This window comes from Dasypus novemcinctus, chromosome 13 (genome assembly GCF_030445035.2).
Source record: "Dasypus novemcinctus isolate mDasNov1 chromosome 13, mDasNov1.1.hap2, whole genome shotgun sequence".
In the NCBI taxonomy this organism is placed as follows: Eukaryota; Metazoa; Chordata; class Mammalia; order Cingulata; family Dasypodidae; genus Dasypus; species Dasypus novemcinctus.
The window spans coordinates 88,057,041-88,075,312 of NC_080685.1; the positions used below are offsets into that span (position 1 = coordinate 88,057,041).

General features: G+C 48.8%; 1 protein-coding gene across 1 annotated transcript; it reads right to left on the minus strand.

Annotated features, from left to right (window-relative positions):
- Positions 1-7,377: 7,377 nt before the first annotated feature.
- On the minus strand, positions 7,378-15,127 carry LOC101438629 (tubulin alpha-1C chain). The gene is made up of 5 exons (XM_058274973.1): positions 15,024-15,127; positions 13,216-13,438; positions 12,151-12,299; positions 10,325-11,005; positions 7,378-7,773 (listed from the first exon to the last, which is right to left on the minus strand). The coding sequence occupies exons 1-5, from the start codon at positions 15,024-15,026 to the stop codon at positions 7,480-7,482; spliced, it is 1,350 nt and encodes a 449-aa protein (XP_058130956.1). The 5' UTR covers positions 15,027-15,127; the 3' UTR covers positions 7,378-7,479.
- Between the last annotated feature and the right edge of the window lie 3,145 nt (positions 15,128-18,272).

The window sequence follows — 18,272 nt, forward strand, 5'->3', positions numbered from 1 at the left end:
CCAGGCAGGTAGGACATTTCCAGTGTTGCCAGCCCTGCCCTAGGTGGGTGGCGAGGGGCAGATTTTTCCACCCCTAGGCCTCAGGGTAGGATTCTCCCATTTCAGGTTGGGTTACTTTAGGAGCCCTAGACATCCAAGGAGTGATACTGTCATCAAGAAGGCTAAGAGACAGGGGGCCGAGGTGGCTCAGGGTTTGGGTGCCAGCTTCCCACATACAAAGTCCAGGGTGTAATCCCTGGCCCTGGTGCCTTAGGAAAAAAAAAAAAAAAGGGAAGGCTAAGAGAGAGGTCAGAGAAAGTGAGGCTCACTGCCTCTCCCAGAGGCATCATCCTTACCTCTCTCCCTTTACCTGGGCATGGGTGGCTGCTCAGTTGCAGGGGAGGAGCAAGGGGTGGGAAGAGGTATGGGTTAGACATGTAAATTCAGACAAGCGACCTCAGTGATTCCAAGTGTTCTCATCTCTAAAATGAGGATAACGTCTTCACAGCATTGCTGTAGGAATCAAGTGAAATCAGTGTCTGAAGGCTCAAAACAGGAAGGCAAAAAACACACCCAGTCAGATCATGTCATTACCTAGCTCAAAGTCCTCCAGTGGCTTTCTATAGCTCTTGGGTCAACATTTTGAAAACTACCCCATTTTAGCCACATGGTTCGTGTGGTTCTGCCAGTGGACCTGGGGTCATCCTTAACCTGGGGCCATTGAACGTGCTGTTTCCTGGCCTGAGCCGCTCTCTGCTCCTGTCCTCCTCCATCAGCTAACTTGACCCCTCTGTCAAGGAAACTTCCCTGACTACCCACACAGTCTCTTGTTACTTGCTCTTTCTGCACCCTCTTCTCTTCCTCTGCATAACTCTAGCCAGAGTTGCCCAACTGTAACCCCCACTGGAATGTACCCTTCCTGGGGACAGGAACCATGCACATCTATTTTGTCAGTAGAGCCCCATGGCCCAGCAGAGTACACGAGGAATTTTATTATTTGGTGAAAGAAAAAACAATGGAGTCAGAGGGAGCCTCGCTCCTAGTCTCATCAACTCTCCCTGAGCCTCAAGTCTGTGACAAGCACAATGATCCCCACATACACCTACAACATCAGTTCAGCTCTAGTCTGGAGCAGTCTACCAGAACAGGAGGGCTTACTCCTCCCAGTCAAAACCTGAAATTCCAGACACTTGCACCTTCCTTCCATCCTCCCTTTTATGATACCCAAACGCAACCTGTTTCCCACGTCACCTCACTTTCAGGCTTGCGGCTCTTCTGCAGGTTATTCAGCTGTCCGAAGGCTTCCAGGTGACTGCTCCCTTCCTTCCCTAGGGCCTGTCACATCGAACAGGCTCCAGCATAGGGCCACCTGTGCCCTGTCCTAGTTGTTACACCTTGGACAAATCAATTTCTGCACCAGCTTCATCTGTAAAATAAAGCTACTGCTTCACAAAATGGTTGAAATCATGAGGTACACAAAGTGTGGGACACTGTGCCAAGCACTTTACCTGCCTTAATCCATACAGCCCAATGAGGCAGAATCTACTCACCACGTTTTACATTTGAGATAATTGAAGTCCAGCGGGATCAAGCACATGGCTGTCCACACCACTATTACGGTGTCTGAACTCAGAGCCCCAAGCACAGATTTCAGTGCTTGCCCTGCTAACTTAACGTCAGGTGCAGAAGGGCGCTCAGTAACTGCAGGTTATTTAGATTCAAACTTCAGTTACTGATGACAGCTGTGAAGGTTTGTCTCCTAACACCCACTTAGAACTTGTTCATGATGTTTAAGACAGGGACATAAAAACACCAGGGATTCCCATTCTCCCTCCTTTTCAAGAATGAACTCTTACTTTTCTTGGTCAGGGTGTATGTTTGTTGGAAGCAATAGGGATGGTGGGGGAGGATAGCAATTACAAAGTATTCAAGAGGTTCCAGGAACTTAGAAGAGTCAGTCAACTCTATTTCAAATTCCTAAACTCCAGGAAGTCACGGAACATGTTCGTGTTTGTTTGAAGCTCTCTTGTGTGCAGGCCATGAGTGTCTCAGGTTGAGGAATAAACTTTTTTTTTTTAAAAGTATGCACCAACATAACCTTATTTCACTCTTTCCTCAAATAGCTGGGGCCCCTAGAGAGATCAACCCCCAGGGAGATTTTTTTAAAAAGACCAGGAGTTGGGCTCCCACCCTAAGCCCGACTTTAAAGCAGCTCTGGGGTAGACCCCCAGGCATCAACATCTGTTAAAAGTTCCTCATGTGACTCTGACGTGCTGGCAGCCTAGAACAGTGTGGTCTCAGAACAGCAGCTCCAGCATTCCCAGGGAACTGGTTAGAAGTGCAAATTCTTGGGCTTTGCCCCAGACCTACTGAATCAAACTCTGGGGTTGAGACCAGCATTCCATGTTTATGAGCCCTCTAGGTGACTCTGATGCAGGCTAAAGATTGAGAACTCTCATAGAGGCACTATGTTTTAAAGCAGAAAACAATCCAAGAGCAGAAAACAATCCAAAAGGACATCTCAGTCTGTTATTCTGTACCTTAGGAAATAGAGGGAGAGTTAAACAGTTTCCCCAACGTCACCCATCAATTTCCTGGCAGACGCAGACTTAGAACCTGGGTTTTGTCTTCTCAAGTTCTCTCCGTTGCCCTGACACTTTTGGGCAACTTTGCGGACTGTGCTCAAAGACGGCCACCGACAATTCCTCCTATCCCTATACATATATGCCACCCTTTCCATTAATCGGTGGACTTGACTTCCCCTACCAAGGAGCCTGGGCCTTCAGACCTAGCACTTGTGATACTTTGCAGCCCCAGTGTACTACTGGAAAGAAAGGCCCTGGAGGATGAGACACTAAGGAGAAAGGGAGGCCCAGCCCACTCCCAGCCATCTCCATCCCCCAGCCTCAGATGTATGAGAGAAGCCGTCTCATATTTTCCAGCCCTAGCCAACTCCACGGAGAGATGAGCTGTCCCCACCAAGTTCTGCCCAAAGGACAGAATCATGAGTGAACAAATGCCTGCTGTTTTAGGTAAGTTTTGGGGTGGTTTGTTAAACAGCGATAACTGAGACGAGCCCCAAACACAGGCCCTTCATAATTAATGCATGTTTCTTTCTGCTGGAAAGATTTCTGCCAGAGCCCAATGTCTGTCTATCCCTCAGATAAAATATTTGGGTCTCACGGCTGGCTGAGTGGCTGGGAATTAGGACAAAGTTCTGCTTTGTATATAATGAATGGCACCCTCTGACCTACCTAAAAGCTTCCGAGAGAGCGGGTGAGAAGCGGAGGCTCTCGCTGTGAGCAGGCGCGAGGAGAGGGGTATGAGGGGTGCTTTGTGTGGGTGGGCTTACGGCCAGCGCTTGGACGCACAGAGCTGATTGTGTGGGCTCCAGAACACGGGGACCCAGGGGGTGAGAGGAGGAATACAAGCAGTGAGAGGCCATGGCTGAGGGGAAAACTGGAATAATTAACTGCTGAGAACGAGTATCTTCAAAAGAGATTAATTTTGGGAAAAGAAGTGCTACAAGGAAGCATAAAGAAGCGATTACTTAGAATAAGAACAGAGGACTCTTATGTGGGGGAACAGTGATGGAGAACAAAGTGCTCAGACCAATACACAAAGCCCCCCCCCATGGCGTGTTATAGTAACACACCATTATGGTAATAGAGTAACACACCAATGTAATAATATTGGTAACATGGTACAATACGGTAAAAATATAAGGTAACAACGATATGGACCATAGCTAATACTTAGTGAACACGTCACTGTGTGCCAGGTGCTGTTCTAAACAATATATATTTAATCCTAACAACTAACCCTGTGAAGTGCATGCTATCGTTTTATTCTCATTTTAGAGAGCAGCCCAGTGACATGAGGAGGCCACACAGTTACAAAGTAGCAAAGCTGGGGTTCAAATCCAGGCAGTCTGGCTTCAGAACTTGTGCCCTTAATCACTAGCAGTGCTGCCAAGCCCTTTTTAAGGTCAGCCAAATGGGTTTCCACGTTGTCCCTCACGTCGAGGCAGAGCAGTTAGACATACTTATGCCTGGGACTGACAGAATCCACTCAAGGGGCCAGGCCGGGGGGGTTGGGGTTGGTGCAAAACCTTGAATGGGACTTGCCCACTGTGTTTCTGGATGCCTGAAAGCAGCCCGTCCCAGAAGAGGCAAGCTCCAACTCCAAGGAGCCTATCCCGGGCAGGGAGTCTGTGCAGACTTGATGGGGAAGATCCAGTCTCCAGATCAGCAAGGAGTGGGGAGGGTGTGAGAGGATGTGCCTACACACACAACTTGGCTTCTTCCACTGGGTTCTGTGTCCTTGGCCAAAGAATCACGAGTGGATTCCTAACTGGAGATCGAGTCCCAGTCCCTCAATTTATAGGGAAGAGTCCAGAGAAGAGAATTACTTGACAACGTCTCCACCCTTCTCTCAAGTGAAAGAGGTGGGCCATCTCTTTTCCCATGGGCTGCTACATTACATTTTCTTTCTTCCGGTGGGGTGGTGACTGAAAGAAGGGGACTGCGAGGGAAGGGTGGAAGGGGAAGGAAGCACATGCTCACTGCCAGCCTCCTCATTCTTTCCATCAACGAGGGAATCCTATACTGCCACCTCAGCCAAGAGTCCTTCCTGCTGGATCCTTCTGAGCAGGCACCAATAGCCCCCTGGTCTGCTTCTCAGGTCAGAGTGCCCAGGATCATCCCTTGTCACCAGTTTTGTTTCCAACTTTGTTCCTTCTCTCCCTGAGCAATAAGAATGAGCCAACCTTAAAAAAAAAAAAAAAAAAAAAAAAAAAGGACACTGGGGAACATGGGAGGTCCTGGGTTTGGTCCCCAGTGCCTTCTAAGAACAAGGAAATACAATAAGAAGCCATCTCAGGGGAGCTGATGTGGGCCAGTGGTTGAGTGCCTGCTTCCCCCTTACAAGGTCCTGGGTTCAAACTCCTGCTCAGTACTGCAAAAGGACAAAAAAAAAAAAAAAGAACCAGTCTCACTGTGAAGTAGGGAAGTGGGAAGGTGCCAGGGACATGGGAAATCACCTACTTTACAACTTTCCCTTGGACCTTAATTCCCAGAGTGGTTAGACAGCTGAGGTCTCAGATGGTCACCATCTTCCTAACCATAACCCAGCACTCCAGCTCTTATCCTCCTGCCTCACACCCCGTCTTGCAGCCCAGCTCAATACGCGACTATGCACTGGGGGGCCAGCACTGTTAGATGAGATCAAAACAGAGACCCTGCCTTCAAAGGGCTCCTGTACGAGGGGAGTTCTTTCTTCTCATTCCTGATTGTGAACCTTTGGCTTGGATCAGGACATAACCTGACCTGACGTCATTGAAATTTCACCTGTTTCCCCATCACTCTGCCTTGTACCTTAGGCCCCAGAATGAGAAAGCCAGTTTTAATTTTGAGATGTTATGCTATTCCCACTGCCTTGTTCCTTCCTGGTCTGCCTGTCAACTCCTATTCACACTTCAAAATCCACTCAGTCTCATCCCCCACTTAGACTGTCTGCCTAGCTTTTGGATCTTATTTACATTTCTAGTCATATTTGTCACATTATATTGTGATTTGTTTACACCTCTTCCTCCTCCTGACTTTAATTCTTGCCTTCTAAGCCTAGACTCAGAATGGCAGGTAGATTTTTTTACCCCATATTACAAGAACCCTTGGAAGTGGCCATGTTGAGAATTCTAGGGCCCACCGAGGATCAGGAGGTGGGGCAAGGTATACTGTTTGACGGAACTATTTTCTAGCCTTCCTTCTCATTTAGGCGAATTCCCCTCAACCTTCTATCCCGGAGCACCAGTAGAATAACTACTCCAGTTCCCTTTCCCTCCAACACACTAATACTGTGTTCAGTGGGTACAGGCTGTAACCAAGGCATGGAGCCAACTTCCTGGGTCAGTTACAAACGGCAGGCAGATGGTACCTGCTGGAAGTCATCTAGGTTTAGACTTTGCTATGGCCAGGATGAGTCTTTCTGCTGCTAGTGGCTGTACAATCATCTGTAAGATCCCAGCTCAGTCAGGACAATGCTTACTCTGTTTATGCTTAGTAAACTGTGTAAAGACTCTAAGTGCCTCTTATTTAAGACCAGAACCCCCAAGGCAAGAGTTTCTCTTCTCCATCACTACCTTCCTTCAAGGGCTCCACAGTGTGAAAGGAGCACGGGTAAGGCTCTCCCAGGGGACCCAGGAACTTGGCTCCATCTGGGCCTTGGGAGTGGGAAGTAGGGTTTGAGAACAAGCACAGATGTCATAAAGGTCCTTTCTGCTTGTTTTGAAAGTACAAAGTGGGGGACAGAGGGGACAGAGAAGAGAAAGGGGCTTACATTCCATTCTAGTCTACCCCTGCTCCATGAGAGGAGGTAATAGTGGCTGCTAGTCTGTCCAAGCTAACTATCTTACTTCCCTGCTTGTAACTGGCCCACTCTAGTGTCCAGTCATAGGAGGGGGCTCTGGGAGGAAGGTCAGGTGTGAACCCTCATTGCCTAGAGCACCTGTGCAGGGGGAGGGGTGGTCCCTCTACATAGTGGGTGAACTAACAGAGGAGGAAATGCTAACAGGTGTGAGTCTAGTGCCCAGCAAGAGAAAAAGCAGGGGAAGGAGAGGAAAGACAATTTCAGCTCAATGGTTTCTGGACAAAAGTACCAGCAGGGCAAATAGACAAACTTGCTGAGCAGAGAGAGATCCAGATCCTTTAATAAGTACTGTGCAGGTTCTCTAGCCTCTTTCCCTTCTTTCTCTTTCCCCAACTCCACCTGTAATTCCAGCCCTTTGAGTACTAGAGGAACCAGGAGGTTAAGAGTCTACCAGGAGCAGCTTTGGGGAAAAAAACTCTGAAGCAGAGGCAACAGAAGTCTCCAGCTAGAGCATGGTAGACATGTGTTGCTATAATGGAAGAAGAGGCATGCAGGTAAGGAAGACACATACCAATGTCAAAGCTGGGCCATTAGGAAATTAAGACAACTGGACAGAGCCCTAAATTGTAAAATGGCGGCTCCAGATTGGCCAGTGAATTCAACCTCTAGTGCCTTCTCTTGGCCATGTGGAGGGATGATGGGTAGAAGGCTTGATTCTTTCCAAACTGAAAAATTGAGACAGACTTCCTGCCCCAGGAGCTAGGTGCATTTAAGCTTCAGCAGCTTTAACTAGAACCTCGAGAAGGTTTAACTCTTCCTTGCGGTGGGCTGTGGATAAGTGGGTATACAGGAAACCACATGAACTCAAAGCAGTAAAGCCCAGGTCCTGAGCCTGTGAATATTTATCAGGACGGCCTGCTGCTCACACACCAGGCTTAGAAGCCACCCTGCCCCTGAACTTGAAGGATTAGAAGTAGTTGGGAAGGCTAGAACATACCCACTGCCAGGCAGAATGGTACACACAGGTCCATATCACTTGAGACATCAACTGTATTTGTAGGTGAGTGCGGAAACAGTGGAATGAGAGATACAAAACGGGGGAGACAGATGGGGTGCTGCAGGTGCCAGGACCCCCTAGAACTCCTCACTCTCATCCTCGCCATCCACAGACTCTGTGCCCACTTCTTCATAATCTTTCTCCAGGGCAGCCAGGTCCTCTCGGGCCTCAGAGAACTCCCCTTCTTCCATGCCCTCGCCCACATACCAGTGAACAAAGGCCCTCTTGGCATACATCAGGTCAAATTTGTGGTCGAGGCGGGCCCAGGCCTCAGCAATGGCTGTGGTGTTACTTAGCATGCAGACTGCCCGTTGCACCTTGGCCAGGTCTCCCCCAGGTACCACTGTGGGGGGCTGGTAGTTGATGCCAACCTAAGAAGAAACAGAAGTAGCGTTAGTGCGAGGTTCCATGTTCCCCAGAAGGGGTCTGTATATGGATCCCCACGACTGGGGAAGGGAAGTCATCTTGCATTTGGCATTAGCTAATCTCTAAGAAACATGGGGCTAGAGGAACAAGTTAACTGCCTGTTGGGGACTAAATCATACCCCCCACAAAAGGCAAGTTCAGGCCCAAACTCCTGGTCCTGTGGATGTGAACCCATTTGTAAAATAGGGCTTTTGAAGATGTTATCAGTTAAGGTGCATCCAAACTGAATTAGGTGGGCCTTAATCCAATGCAATGGAAATCCTTATAAGCAGACAAAATTGGACACAAAAGGCGAAGTCACAGGGAACAGCCAGAAGCTAGAAGTCAATGGAACCCAGAAGAGAAAGAAGACGCACCGCTGCCGTGTACTTGCCACGTGATGGAAAAGCACCAACGATTGCCAGCCAGCCACAAGATACTGACCCTGGGAGGAAGCAAGCCTTCTAGGCTCTGAAACTGTGAGCTAAAAAATTCCTGTTACGCCAACCCATTGCATGGTATTTGTTTGAGCAACAGGGAAACTAAAATACCCCTTAGGGAAACAGACAAATCCAGAATGTGGACATTCTACAGGGCAACAAGACTCGTCCCTTCAAAAAGTCTTGGCCAGATCTACTTGGAAATATGTCTCTGAAGATGTGATTAGTTAAGATGAAGCCAAACTGGATTAGGGTGGGCCCTACCTAACACAACTTGACTGGTGTTCTTACAAGGGGGAAATCTGGACATAGGAAAGACAGACGAGAAGAACGCCACATGATGAGGGGGCACGAGAATGAAGTGCTGCATCCACAAGTCCTTGTTGGTCACCACCAGAAGCTGTGAAGAGGCAAGGGGAGGGTTCTTCCCTACAGGATTCAGAGGAAGCATGGCCCTGCTGTCCTTCAGAACTATGGAACTATAAATTTGTTAAAAAACAACACTGGAGGGACTGTTATACATGAAAAACCTTAAGAGATGAAATGCCTGGTCCTTTAGTAGATCCTGATTTTGAAGAACTGACTATATTAAAAAAATCTGGAAACGGCTGTGGCTCAATCAACTGGGCTCCTGTCTACCATATGGGAGGCCCTGGGTTTGCGTGCTGGAGCGTGCTGGAGCCTCCTGGCGAAGGCAAGCTGGCCCGCGCCTGCAGACAGCTGACAGCCTGCGCCGCAAGATGACACAACAAAGGGAGACAAGCAGTCACAGAAGAATACGCAGTGAATGGAGACAGAGAGCAGACAGCAAGCAAGCTGCAAGGGGACGGGGGAAGAAATAAAATAAATCTTAAAAAAAAATTGTAGCAACTGGGAAAGTTTGAACGTATTTTTATTTGAGAATTATTAATTTTGGTAGGCATAAGAATGTATTTGTATATTATATAAGAGATGTTTTGTAGTGCATATTGACACATGTCAGAAATGTGATAGAGCTCTAAGTGTGTTTAAATGGAGTAATAAGACAAAAATAAGTAAACATAGTAGAGACATGTTGAGTCTAGGTAGTGTGGATATGGGCATTAACTGTATAGGAGTTTAGATAATAGTTTAAAAATATGAAACTTTTTGTGAAAATCTCCAATTGGATCTAAACTTCACTGACTTTAAACACTGGTCTATCTAGCATATATAAAGGCCATTCAGCTCCCTGTTAAATTCCTCTAGGGACAGCAAACTGACTGCTTCTTAAAGGCGGCCTAGGTGGCTTATCTTCATGTGAGTAGCTAAAGGTCTCCCTAGCATGGAGATGGAAACGAAGCCTGCCTCCCTGATATAGTACTCCTCTCAACTCTTCAAGATTAGCAAGGAGCTGTTCTTGTTTGACCAGAGGAGTTCCTGCCTCTTCTCTCCTTGGTCACTCATCCACAGAGTGTAACAGAACAGGAAAGCTCAATATGTTTTCTAAATGCCACGGTTGCCACCCTTAATCTTTCTAGATTCTTAACCTGAAACAAAACCTATAAAACTAGGTCATACGCCCAGCGCCCTCTGGGGAAAGTGAGCTGATCAAAGGGTGGAGTATAAGTTCTTCTTCATTTGAGGAAGCAGATGCCTTCACAGAGGCAGATCACAGGAAGCCTTCTGACCCAAATGTCTTCCTATTATCTGAAAGGTAGGCCTTTCCGTGTTTCCAAAAGCATTCCTTTCTCAGCAAGAACCATATTACGTGGCTGTGTCCTGGACACGCGTCAACAAGCTACGTAGATCCGATCTTTCCCCCAACATGATTGGCAACCCAGGGAATGACTATTTGTCCAGCTAAGTAACACAAAATTGACACTTCTTTTCATAAAGACAAGCTTTCATGAAGAATTGACCCTGGCTTAGCGTTAAAAGCCTGGGACCTAGACAGGTTGAGATCTATCAAGTAAAAAACAGCCTCTAAAGCTGTTCCTTGCCCCTATTCTCCCCATCCCTAGCCCATTTATTCTTCACGCCTTCAGCTCTACAGGTATCTCCCTTCTCAGCAGGTACACAGGCTACACACTAATCCCCTCCTTTACTCCCAACTTGCCTTGAAACCCGTTGGACACCAGTCCACGAACTGGATAGTGCGCTTGGTCTTGATGGTGGCGATGGCAGCGTTCACATCCTTGGGCACCACGTCTCCACGGTAGAGCATGCAGCAGGCCATGTACTTGCCGTGGCGAGGGTCACACTTGACCATCTGGTTGGAGGGTTCAAAGCAGGCATTGGTGATCTCTGCCACCAAGAGCTGCTCATGGTAGGCCTTCTCGGCTGAGACAATGGGGGAATAGGTCACCAGGGGAAAGTGGATGCGGGGGTAGGGCACCAGGTTGGTCTGGAACTCGGTGAGATCCACGTTGAGAGCCCCATCAAAGCGTAGGGAGGCGGTGATGGAGGACACAATCTGGCTGATGAGCCGGTTGAGGTTGGTGTAGGTAGGGCGCTCGATATCCAGGTTACGGCGACAGATGTCATAGATGGCCTCGTTGTCTACCATGAAGGCACAATCCGAGTGCTCCAGAGTGGTGTGGGTGGTCAATATTGAGTTGTAGGGTTCTACCACTGCCGTGGACACTTGCGGGGCTGGGTAGATGGCAAACTCCAGCTTGGACTTCTTGCCATAGTCAACAGAAAGCCGCTCCATCAGCAGGGAGGTAAAGCCTGAGCCAGTGCCACCCCCAAAGCTATGGAAGATGAGGAAGCCCTGAAGGCCGGTGCACTGGTCTGTCTAGAATAGAAGACAACCACTGTTAAGGATGCAGAGGGCACATCGCCTGCCCACATCTCTTCTGTCAAAATCCTTTTCTGTCTAGAAAGCTGTAACCTACTACAATTATTTTCACTTCTGTATGAAAACAAAAAACCTTTTAAGTATGGTTTATACTTAAACATATGAATTTTTTTAATGTATAGCTTGATTTTTGACAAGTTGTAATTCTTTATAACCCCCAAACCAATCAAGATACAGATATTTTCATTACCCCTAGAAATTTCCCTCATGCCCCTTTGCTTCATCTCTGAAGAGGGGGAGAAAAGAATATCAACAAGGAGCTGGGAGAGAGATGACCTAGAAAGGCAGCTGGTATGTATAAAGTGGTGGGGAGAAGGGGATAAAGGTAAGATGGGGCATAGGATTTATAGCCAGAGAGCTGGGTCCTCAGCTTTGTTCCTTTTGCCATCTGGTTTGGGGGTGGGTGGTATCTTGTTAAACATGCAGATTCCCAGGCCACACCTCAACTAGAGCCCAGGAACCCATAGAGTTAACATATACCTTATGTGATTCTGATGTAGCTATTCCTTGGATCAGAAAAGTACCAATCTATACCAAATACATGGGTGAAAGCAAAATAAAATGTCTTTTTTAAGTAAGGTCTAATGCAGGAGGTACTTTATTTTCATTCTTGAAGTGGGGAGCATAGAACCCCATTCCTCCTGTCATTCCGAGGTCCTCAGAGCAGAGAAACTGTAGAGATGACAGTGACAAAATCCTGGCTTTTAGTGGCCTCACTCCAGGCTCTCAATGACTCAAACAAGGGATGGGGTAAACTGGAGAAGTGGTTAAAAGCTAAGCAGGAGCCGCTCCTGCTGGGAAGTTCTGCTTGGGAGTCTAAAAACAGCCCTCTGGGCTGCTGAGGTAGCTTCCTCCTACACGCTGGGCCTAGAGATGGACCAAAGTTCAAAGATGACCTGGCAAAGTGAGGAAACAAGCAGGACAGAAGCCTCAGCTTGAGCTGGCACACTCAGGACTGGGTGGCGGTTCAGGTTTCTGACCCTAGATCCACACCCAGGGTACACAGCTCCCCCTAGGGGTGGCAGAGTTGACAGACAGGCTAGAGGAAAGTATGTGGCACAGGGGCACCTGGTTCTGCTCACCAGCTTTCGGATCCGCTCCAGCACCAGATCGATGATCTCCTTCCCCACAGTGTAGTGGCCACGGGCATAGTTGTTGGCAGCATCTTCCTTGCCAGATATCAGCTGCTCAGGGTGGAAGAGCTGCCTATAAATGCCAGTTCTTACCCCATCTTGAGGGGAAGAAAGAGGGCAAAGGTAAGAGAGGCTCGACGCGCTCCCCAAGAGAACACAGAACCTTTGCTGGGAGCTCCCCGGGGTGGAGCGACAACAGAGTAACGGGCACACAGCATTCTGGAAATCCACTTCCTACCTGGGCCCCTGAGGGAGAAAGTCAGGAGGTGCCCGCAGCAGTCCCTCCCTCCCATCTTAGCCACTTCATTCTGCTTGGTAGAAGAATTCAGAGAAGAGCTCAAGGGACTCTCACCTGACTTTTTTTAAAGGAGGTACCATGGATTGAACCAGGGACCTCATACATGGGAAGCAGGCACTCAACTGCTGAGCCACACCTGCTCTCCTCACTTGACTTTTGGTTGAAAATCCAGCCCACAGATAACATCCACAGCATCTTTAGAAAGATGGGAGAGGGTAGGATTTTCAGGAGCAGGAAACTGAGGTGCTCTAAGAGAAGGGAGCCAGCAGCAGCTGCCCAAGTCTACCCAGGCCCACATCCGATTAGGGTCTACTTCAGCTAAGGCTGAGCAGGTCGTTACGAACGTTCCAGTTCCCAGTCCTTAGGGAACGTTATCCTCAGAGTCTGGGGGAAGGGAAAAACATTTAAAGTTTCTGTTTTTGTATCTACTCCCTTTCTGCAGTCTTTATTCCCAATCTGACCCTGACTCAAACATCTGGCAGTTTCTGGACAAAGTTGTTTGACTAATCTCCCTCCCTGAGCACAGAAAACCCCCAGGACCCCTCCTGAAGACAGAATCTAGACAAAAGCAGCAGACTTCAGTGTGGTTGTTGGCAGGAAGTCGACTGCATTCCAAGTGTCTTTCTCTAAGCAGAATTCTCCCCTGACTTTGAGAGGCTGGAAAAAAACAAACAAACTTGGGCTGGAGGAGGGGAACCCCCCAAAACCCCCCTCACCTACGACAGCAGGCTCCAGGTCCACAAAGACAGCCCGGGGCACATGCTTGCCAGCCCCCGTCTCACTGAAGAAGGTGTTGAAGGAGTTATCGCCGCTCCCCAGGATCTTGTCGCTGGGCATGGTGCCGTTGGGCTGGATGCCATGCTCCAGGCAGTAGAGCTCCCAGCAGGCATTGCCCATCTGCACCCCAGCCTGGCCCACATGGATGGAGATGCACTCTCGCTGGTAGGGGGAGCAGAGCAGAGGGACATGCTGTGAGGTGTGGGGAGGAAGGTGGGGCTTGAAAAGCCCTCCCTGGGAGCACCCTTTACCTTTTCTCCCCAGAGGATGAAGCCTAAGAATTGTGTGTTATCTAGCCTGAAACCCTGAAAAAACTGGGTTCTCTTTCCAAGCCTTCCCACACTTTAAACCAAACCACCTCTAGGCCCCCATTTTCACTTACTCAAGGCTTAAGTAAAATGACAACTAAGCCTAGGTCTTCCCGTAAAGGAACTAGAGAAAACCATAAGCCAAGCAGCACCCCCCCCTCCCAACATTGCACAGTTCCACCTCCCCCTCCAGCTGGAGCACCTTGGGAAAACTCAGAGTCAGGCCCACCAAGACCTCCTAGGCTCCAGCACTGGGGGCTAGAAGAGGTCTTCCCGGACAGGCTCTGTCTTCTACACGTCCTGAAGGGGCAGCAGACTCCTAGCTCAGGTCCTTGGATTAACTGAGGCAGTGGCTCTGCAGTGAGAGCCATCTTGAAAGCTCACCCACTGTCCCTTCCTGGGAGACATGCACCTACTCTAACTACTGTCCCAGGCTACTGCAGTACAGACAGGCTGATCCAAGCAAGTGCCACTCAAGGGTCAGAGCAGAGGCCAGAAGGCCTACCCCACCTTCCCACTCTGCCCACAGGAGTAATTTCTATGGAGGATCAGTTTGAAAGGGCTGCACACCTCCAGGTGCAGAGGGGATCTTCTAGGAGGACAGCTGGCAATGCCCAGCAGTCTCAGGAACTATGCTCCAAGATAACCTCAGATCTTTTAGAGGGGCTCAGAGGAGATACAGGGACCAAGACATTCCTGCGGGGCATGGGGGCACATCCCAAGTTCTCAGTTTTAACTGAGGGATCTCAAATCCTTAGGCACCCAAAGAGGAGAGAACTGGAGCAAAGGACGTTCTTTCCCAGTCACCAGGAGCTTACTGGTACGAGGCCAAAGGTCGTGGGCCTCTCACCTCTGGCCGGAGCCCGGCCCCCAGATGAACGCGTTCTCAACTGGAGAAACCTGTTGGAGCTTCCTGACCACCCAGGTCCGGCCTCCAGCGCGGGAGTGTGATCTCAGAGGGAGGCGGGACTCCGGCTGGAGGCGAGGGCCTCTTTGTCCCGGACCGCAGCGGAAGAAAGATGGGGCGGGTCCCGGGTCCGCTCCACGGCCGGGCCGAGACTGCGGGCGCGAGCTTGCGCGCAGCGCCGACGGGACCCCGCCACGTTCTCGCCGGGCCCACGCCCCCAGCTGCACCTCGCGCCAGGCTCGGCGGTCCCGCGGCGCTCCTGAAGCGCTCAGAGTTTTCCACCCCGCACCCCGCCGCCCGTAGGAAAGTAGGGCTGGACTCCCCGGGGATCCCCAGCCCTTCTCACAGCCCACGCTCACCATGAACTCCCCAAACACCCCCGAGCGTCCCCGCGCAGCCCACCCACGCCCTGACCAAGCAGCACCCCCCTCGCGCTCCCCGCCTAGCCCGCCCTTGCCTTGGGCTCCCCGGGCACCCTCCCCCGCGCAGTGTCCCCTCACCATTGACTCGGGGGACCCCAGCTCCCACTCACCATGGTGACTCCGATAGGTGAAGCTTCCGGAGGGGTCGTTGACTGCAGACGCGCTACGAGTCTCCAGTAACACCACGAATCCCGGCGGCGGCCCGCTGGCGCGGCTTTTATATCCCCGCCGAGCTGCCGGCCGGGCCTCGCAGCCGGACTCCCATTGGGTCGCGGCCCGAGAGGAGCCTCCCCTTGCGCGCGTCTCCCGGGGCAGGGCCCGGCCGAGGCGCTCCCCTCGCTCTGCTATTGGGCGACCACTTAAGAAATGTCCCCGCCGTAGCCGGTCATTGGACAGTTTGTAAAGCCAAAGGGAGGGAGAGTCTCAGGGTCCCGCGTCCTCTTCTCCGCCTGTTGCACTTGTGCGGGGTCTGAGGAGGTTCACGCTTTGGGAAACTACCTTCATTTCGTTTTGGTTTTAGGTCTTTACACCGGTAAAACCATGGGCCTGGTTGGAAAAGCGCCTAAGCCTCGGAGAGTGGAGCTGCTGAGCTCTTGGAGAAGGAAAGATGCAGGGATTATCATCAGGTGCTGGGGACTTCAGAAGCCGGACAAAATGCACCTGAGTGAGGTGGGCACACAGGTGTGGGAGAGAGCCTTGCAGGTGCGGGTAATAGCGCAGATTCCTGAACCCAGAAGGCAAGAGGTCCAGGCTTGCCAAAGTAGTTCCAAGGGAATTTGTGGGGCTAAAGGGAACAAACGGGTGTGTGTGTGGGGGGGGTTAATGCTAGACTGAAGAGTCTGCGCCCAGTTCCATTGGCTATAGGGTGCATTGAGAGTTTTTTGAGCAGACTGAAGTGATTAATTAGAACAGCATTTTAGGCAATACATAGCTGTTACTTGTGTATTATTTTTTCCAGTGGTGCCTTCATATTATTCCATGCTAAAGGGCATACACACATTTTCCCTCTCAAGCTGTTTGTTAGCAGTCTGAGAGATTTTACTACTAAATACCTAAGAGTAACAAAGTAGCCCTTTCCTAGTTTGGCAGGGTTAGTTGGGGTTTGATTTTATGAAAGGACTAGAAGCCCCATCCCACAATGGTTACCCTTCATATTTGTGAAGCACATTCCAGAGGAATCCAAAACATCCATGATCTTCCATCATTCTTACATCCTAGTGGAAAGGTGACTACACCCAATTTATGTAGTCAGGCTTGGAGTCATGAATTCTGGCCCCAGGAAAATCAACAACTGTAAAGACGTTTTGCTGATAGAGCCCTGGAAGACTCAGAATAACTGTATCACTGGCCAACCTGACATCCACCAGCCGCCCCCTGGATTCCTGCACCAATTTGTCCACAAGACTCCAGCCATTTCATTCTAAACTGTCCTGAAATATTTTGAAAGTAAATGCTTGTTCAGGTGACTCAGCGAGATTTAAGCCCAGGGCACAAAGGTTAACTTAAAACTCTGAAAAGAGTTCTTTTGTCTTAATCTTTGGAACTGGATTTTATGAGCCTGCCAGCTCTAAAGTGGATGCCTCTGGTCAAGGGATGGGGTGAGAGTGTGTCTCCGTGAACAATCAAATACGTGTTTTGAAAACCCATGAATATACAAAGCTAAGGCATGTTTGGTTTTTCATAACCTGTCACTACCCCTAGCAAAACTACTTAAATGTAGCATCCTACTGAAGGATGGCCTTATCAGTGGTTAAAATAAAGCTACCTAGTTATTACTCAAAAAATCCTAAGTTCAATATCATCACCTGTCTCTTCCTTGCCTTATCTTATTAGGCATTCATTCTACCTGCTGATAGAGTCCACCAGTTAAAAATGTTCTACCATTCCTTTACTGAATAGAGTTTACTTTAACTCAGGAATTCTATGTTTATTTGAAATAGTGACATCCTCAGTGTTATTTGTGGAAATTAAGCAAACCCCTCTTGACAATGTTGCTTTATATCACACCAGTTAAAACTAGCCTTTTATAAAGTATTTGGATTTATGATCTATTACCTAAACTGCTTCCAAATATAGATCTTTATTTCTAGTTTTTCTCCCCCTTTTCTCCATATTACCTCCTGATCTCAATCTCAGTATCATTGCAGACAAAGCATTTCACACATCTCTTCAGGAATTTAAAATATTCCAACATTCAGAGGGAAAGGTCAGCTCCAATTTCCAAGCAATCTAAAGAATCCTGAGCCTGCATCCTTTCCCTAGGTATACTCACTCCTATCCTCCCCCACCACATAGCAATGAAATGACACTGTGAATTGAAATGACAGCCACAGTATGAACAAGGGAGAGTCAAAAGTAGATGAAGAGGCTTCGTGAAAACAAGAACATTCTGCTCATCAAGTGGTGAAGAATCAAGGTAAACAGTGAGATACCAGGCCATGCCTCGGTATGTATGCTTTATTTATTTATTTAGAGGTACCAGGGCCTGGGGATTAAACCTGGGACCTCTTTTGTGGCATGCCAGCACTCAACCACTGAGCCACATCAGCTCCCCTGAGTTAGTTTTTTCCCTTTGTTTGCGTGTTTGGGTTTTTGTTTGTTTATTTTAGGGGAACTGGGGGCCAAACCTAGGATCTCCAATGTGGGAAGCATGCACTCAACTGCCTGAGCCACATCTGTTCCAAATACTTATTCTTGAACCAGTGCTAAAACTGTATAGGCAGCACCTGGCTTTCAACTAACTGAATTACTTACAAATGATGGTCACCTTAGTATAGTTGCCCAAACTGGTTGCCTACCTGAGCTCACTTTCCCTATTGTCTTAGCTTGAGATTTCCTTCTCTTTGAATGGGGTAACTGCTCCTTGGGATGGAACCCCCAGTTTCTACCCAATCCTGATTTCACATCTCATACCAGAGCCCATTCAGAGCTAAGGGTGGAGAAGATACTATATCAGTCCATGGGAGTTGCTTGCTCTCTTCTCCCCTCCCTGGTGTCGTAAGTGTCCTAGTCCAAATTCTATCTTCTTACTTGTTCCCCCACTGTTTTCAGGTCATAGTTCATCCTGGTTCCCTACCTGGAGTAAACTCTGCCTGGAATCAAAGGGCTTGGATTTTGGAAGGCCTCTACTCTAATTGCAGCAGAGGACTTGTTCCTAGAATCCAAAACTAGAAACATTAGTTATATAACTATGCTTCTGGTACACATATAGTTTGGTGTCATAGGCTACAAACTAGTCATCATGTATAACATTCTTTCTATATGAGGCAAAATACATTCCAAGTTTCAAACAATGGACTTCAAGTGAATTTGGTTGATACTTCTGTGACTTAACCCTGAATTCTTTTAGATCCATAGTC

Bases quoted from the DNA above. Each gene is read 5' to 3' on its own strand.
- LOC101438629 (XM_058274973.1), bottom strand. The intron at 11,006-12,150 runs GTGAGCAGAACC...CTTCTATTCTAG, and splicing joins TGGAGCGGATCCGAAAGCTG to ACAGACCAGTGCACCGGCCT. The intron at 7,774-10,324 runs GCAAGTTGGGAG...GTTTCTTCTTAG, and splicing joins GGTGTCCAACGGGTTTCAAG to GTTGGCATCAACTACCAGCC.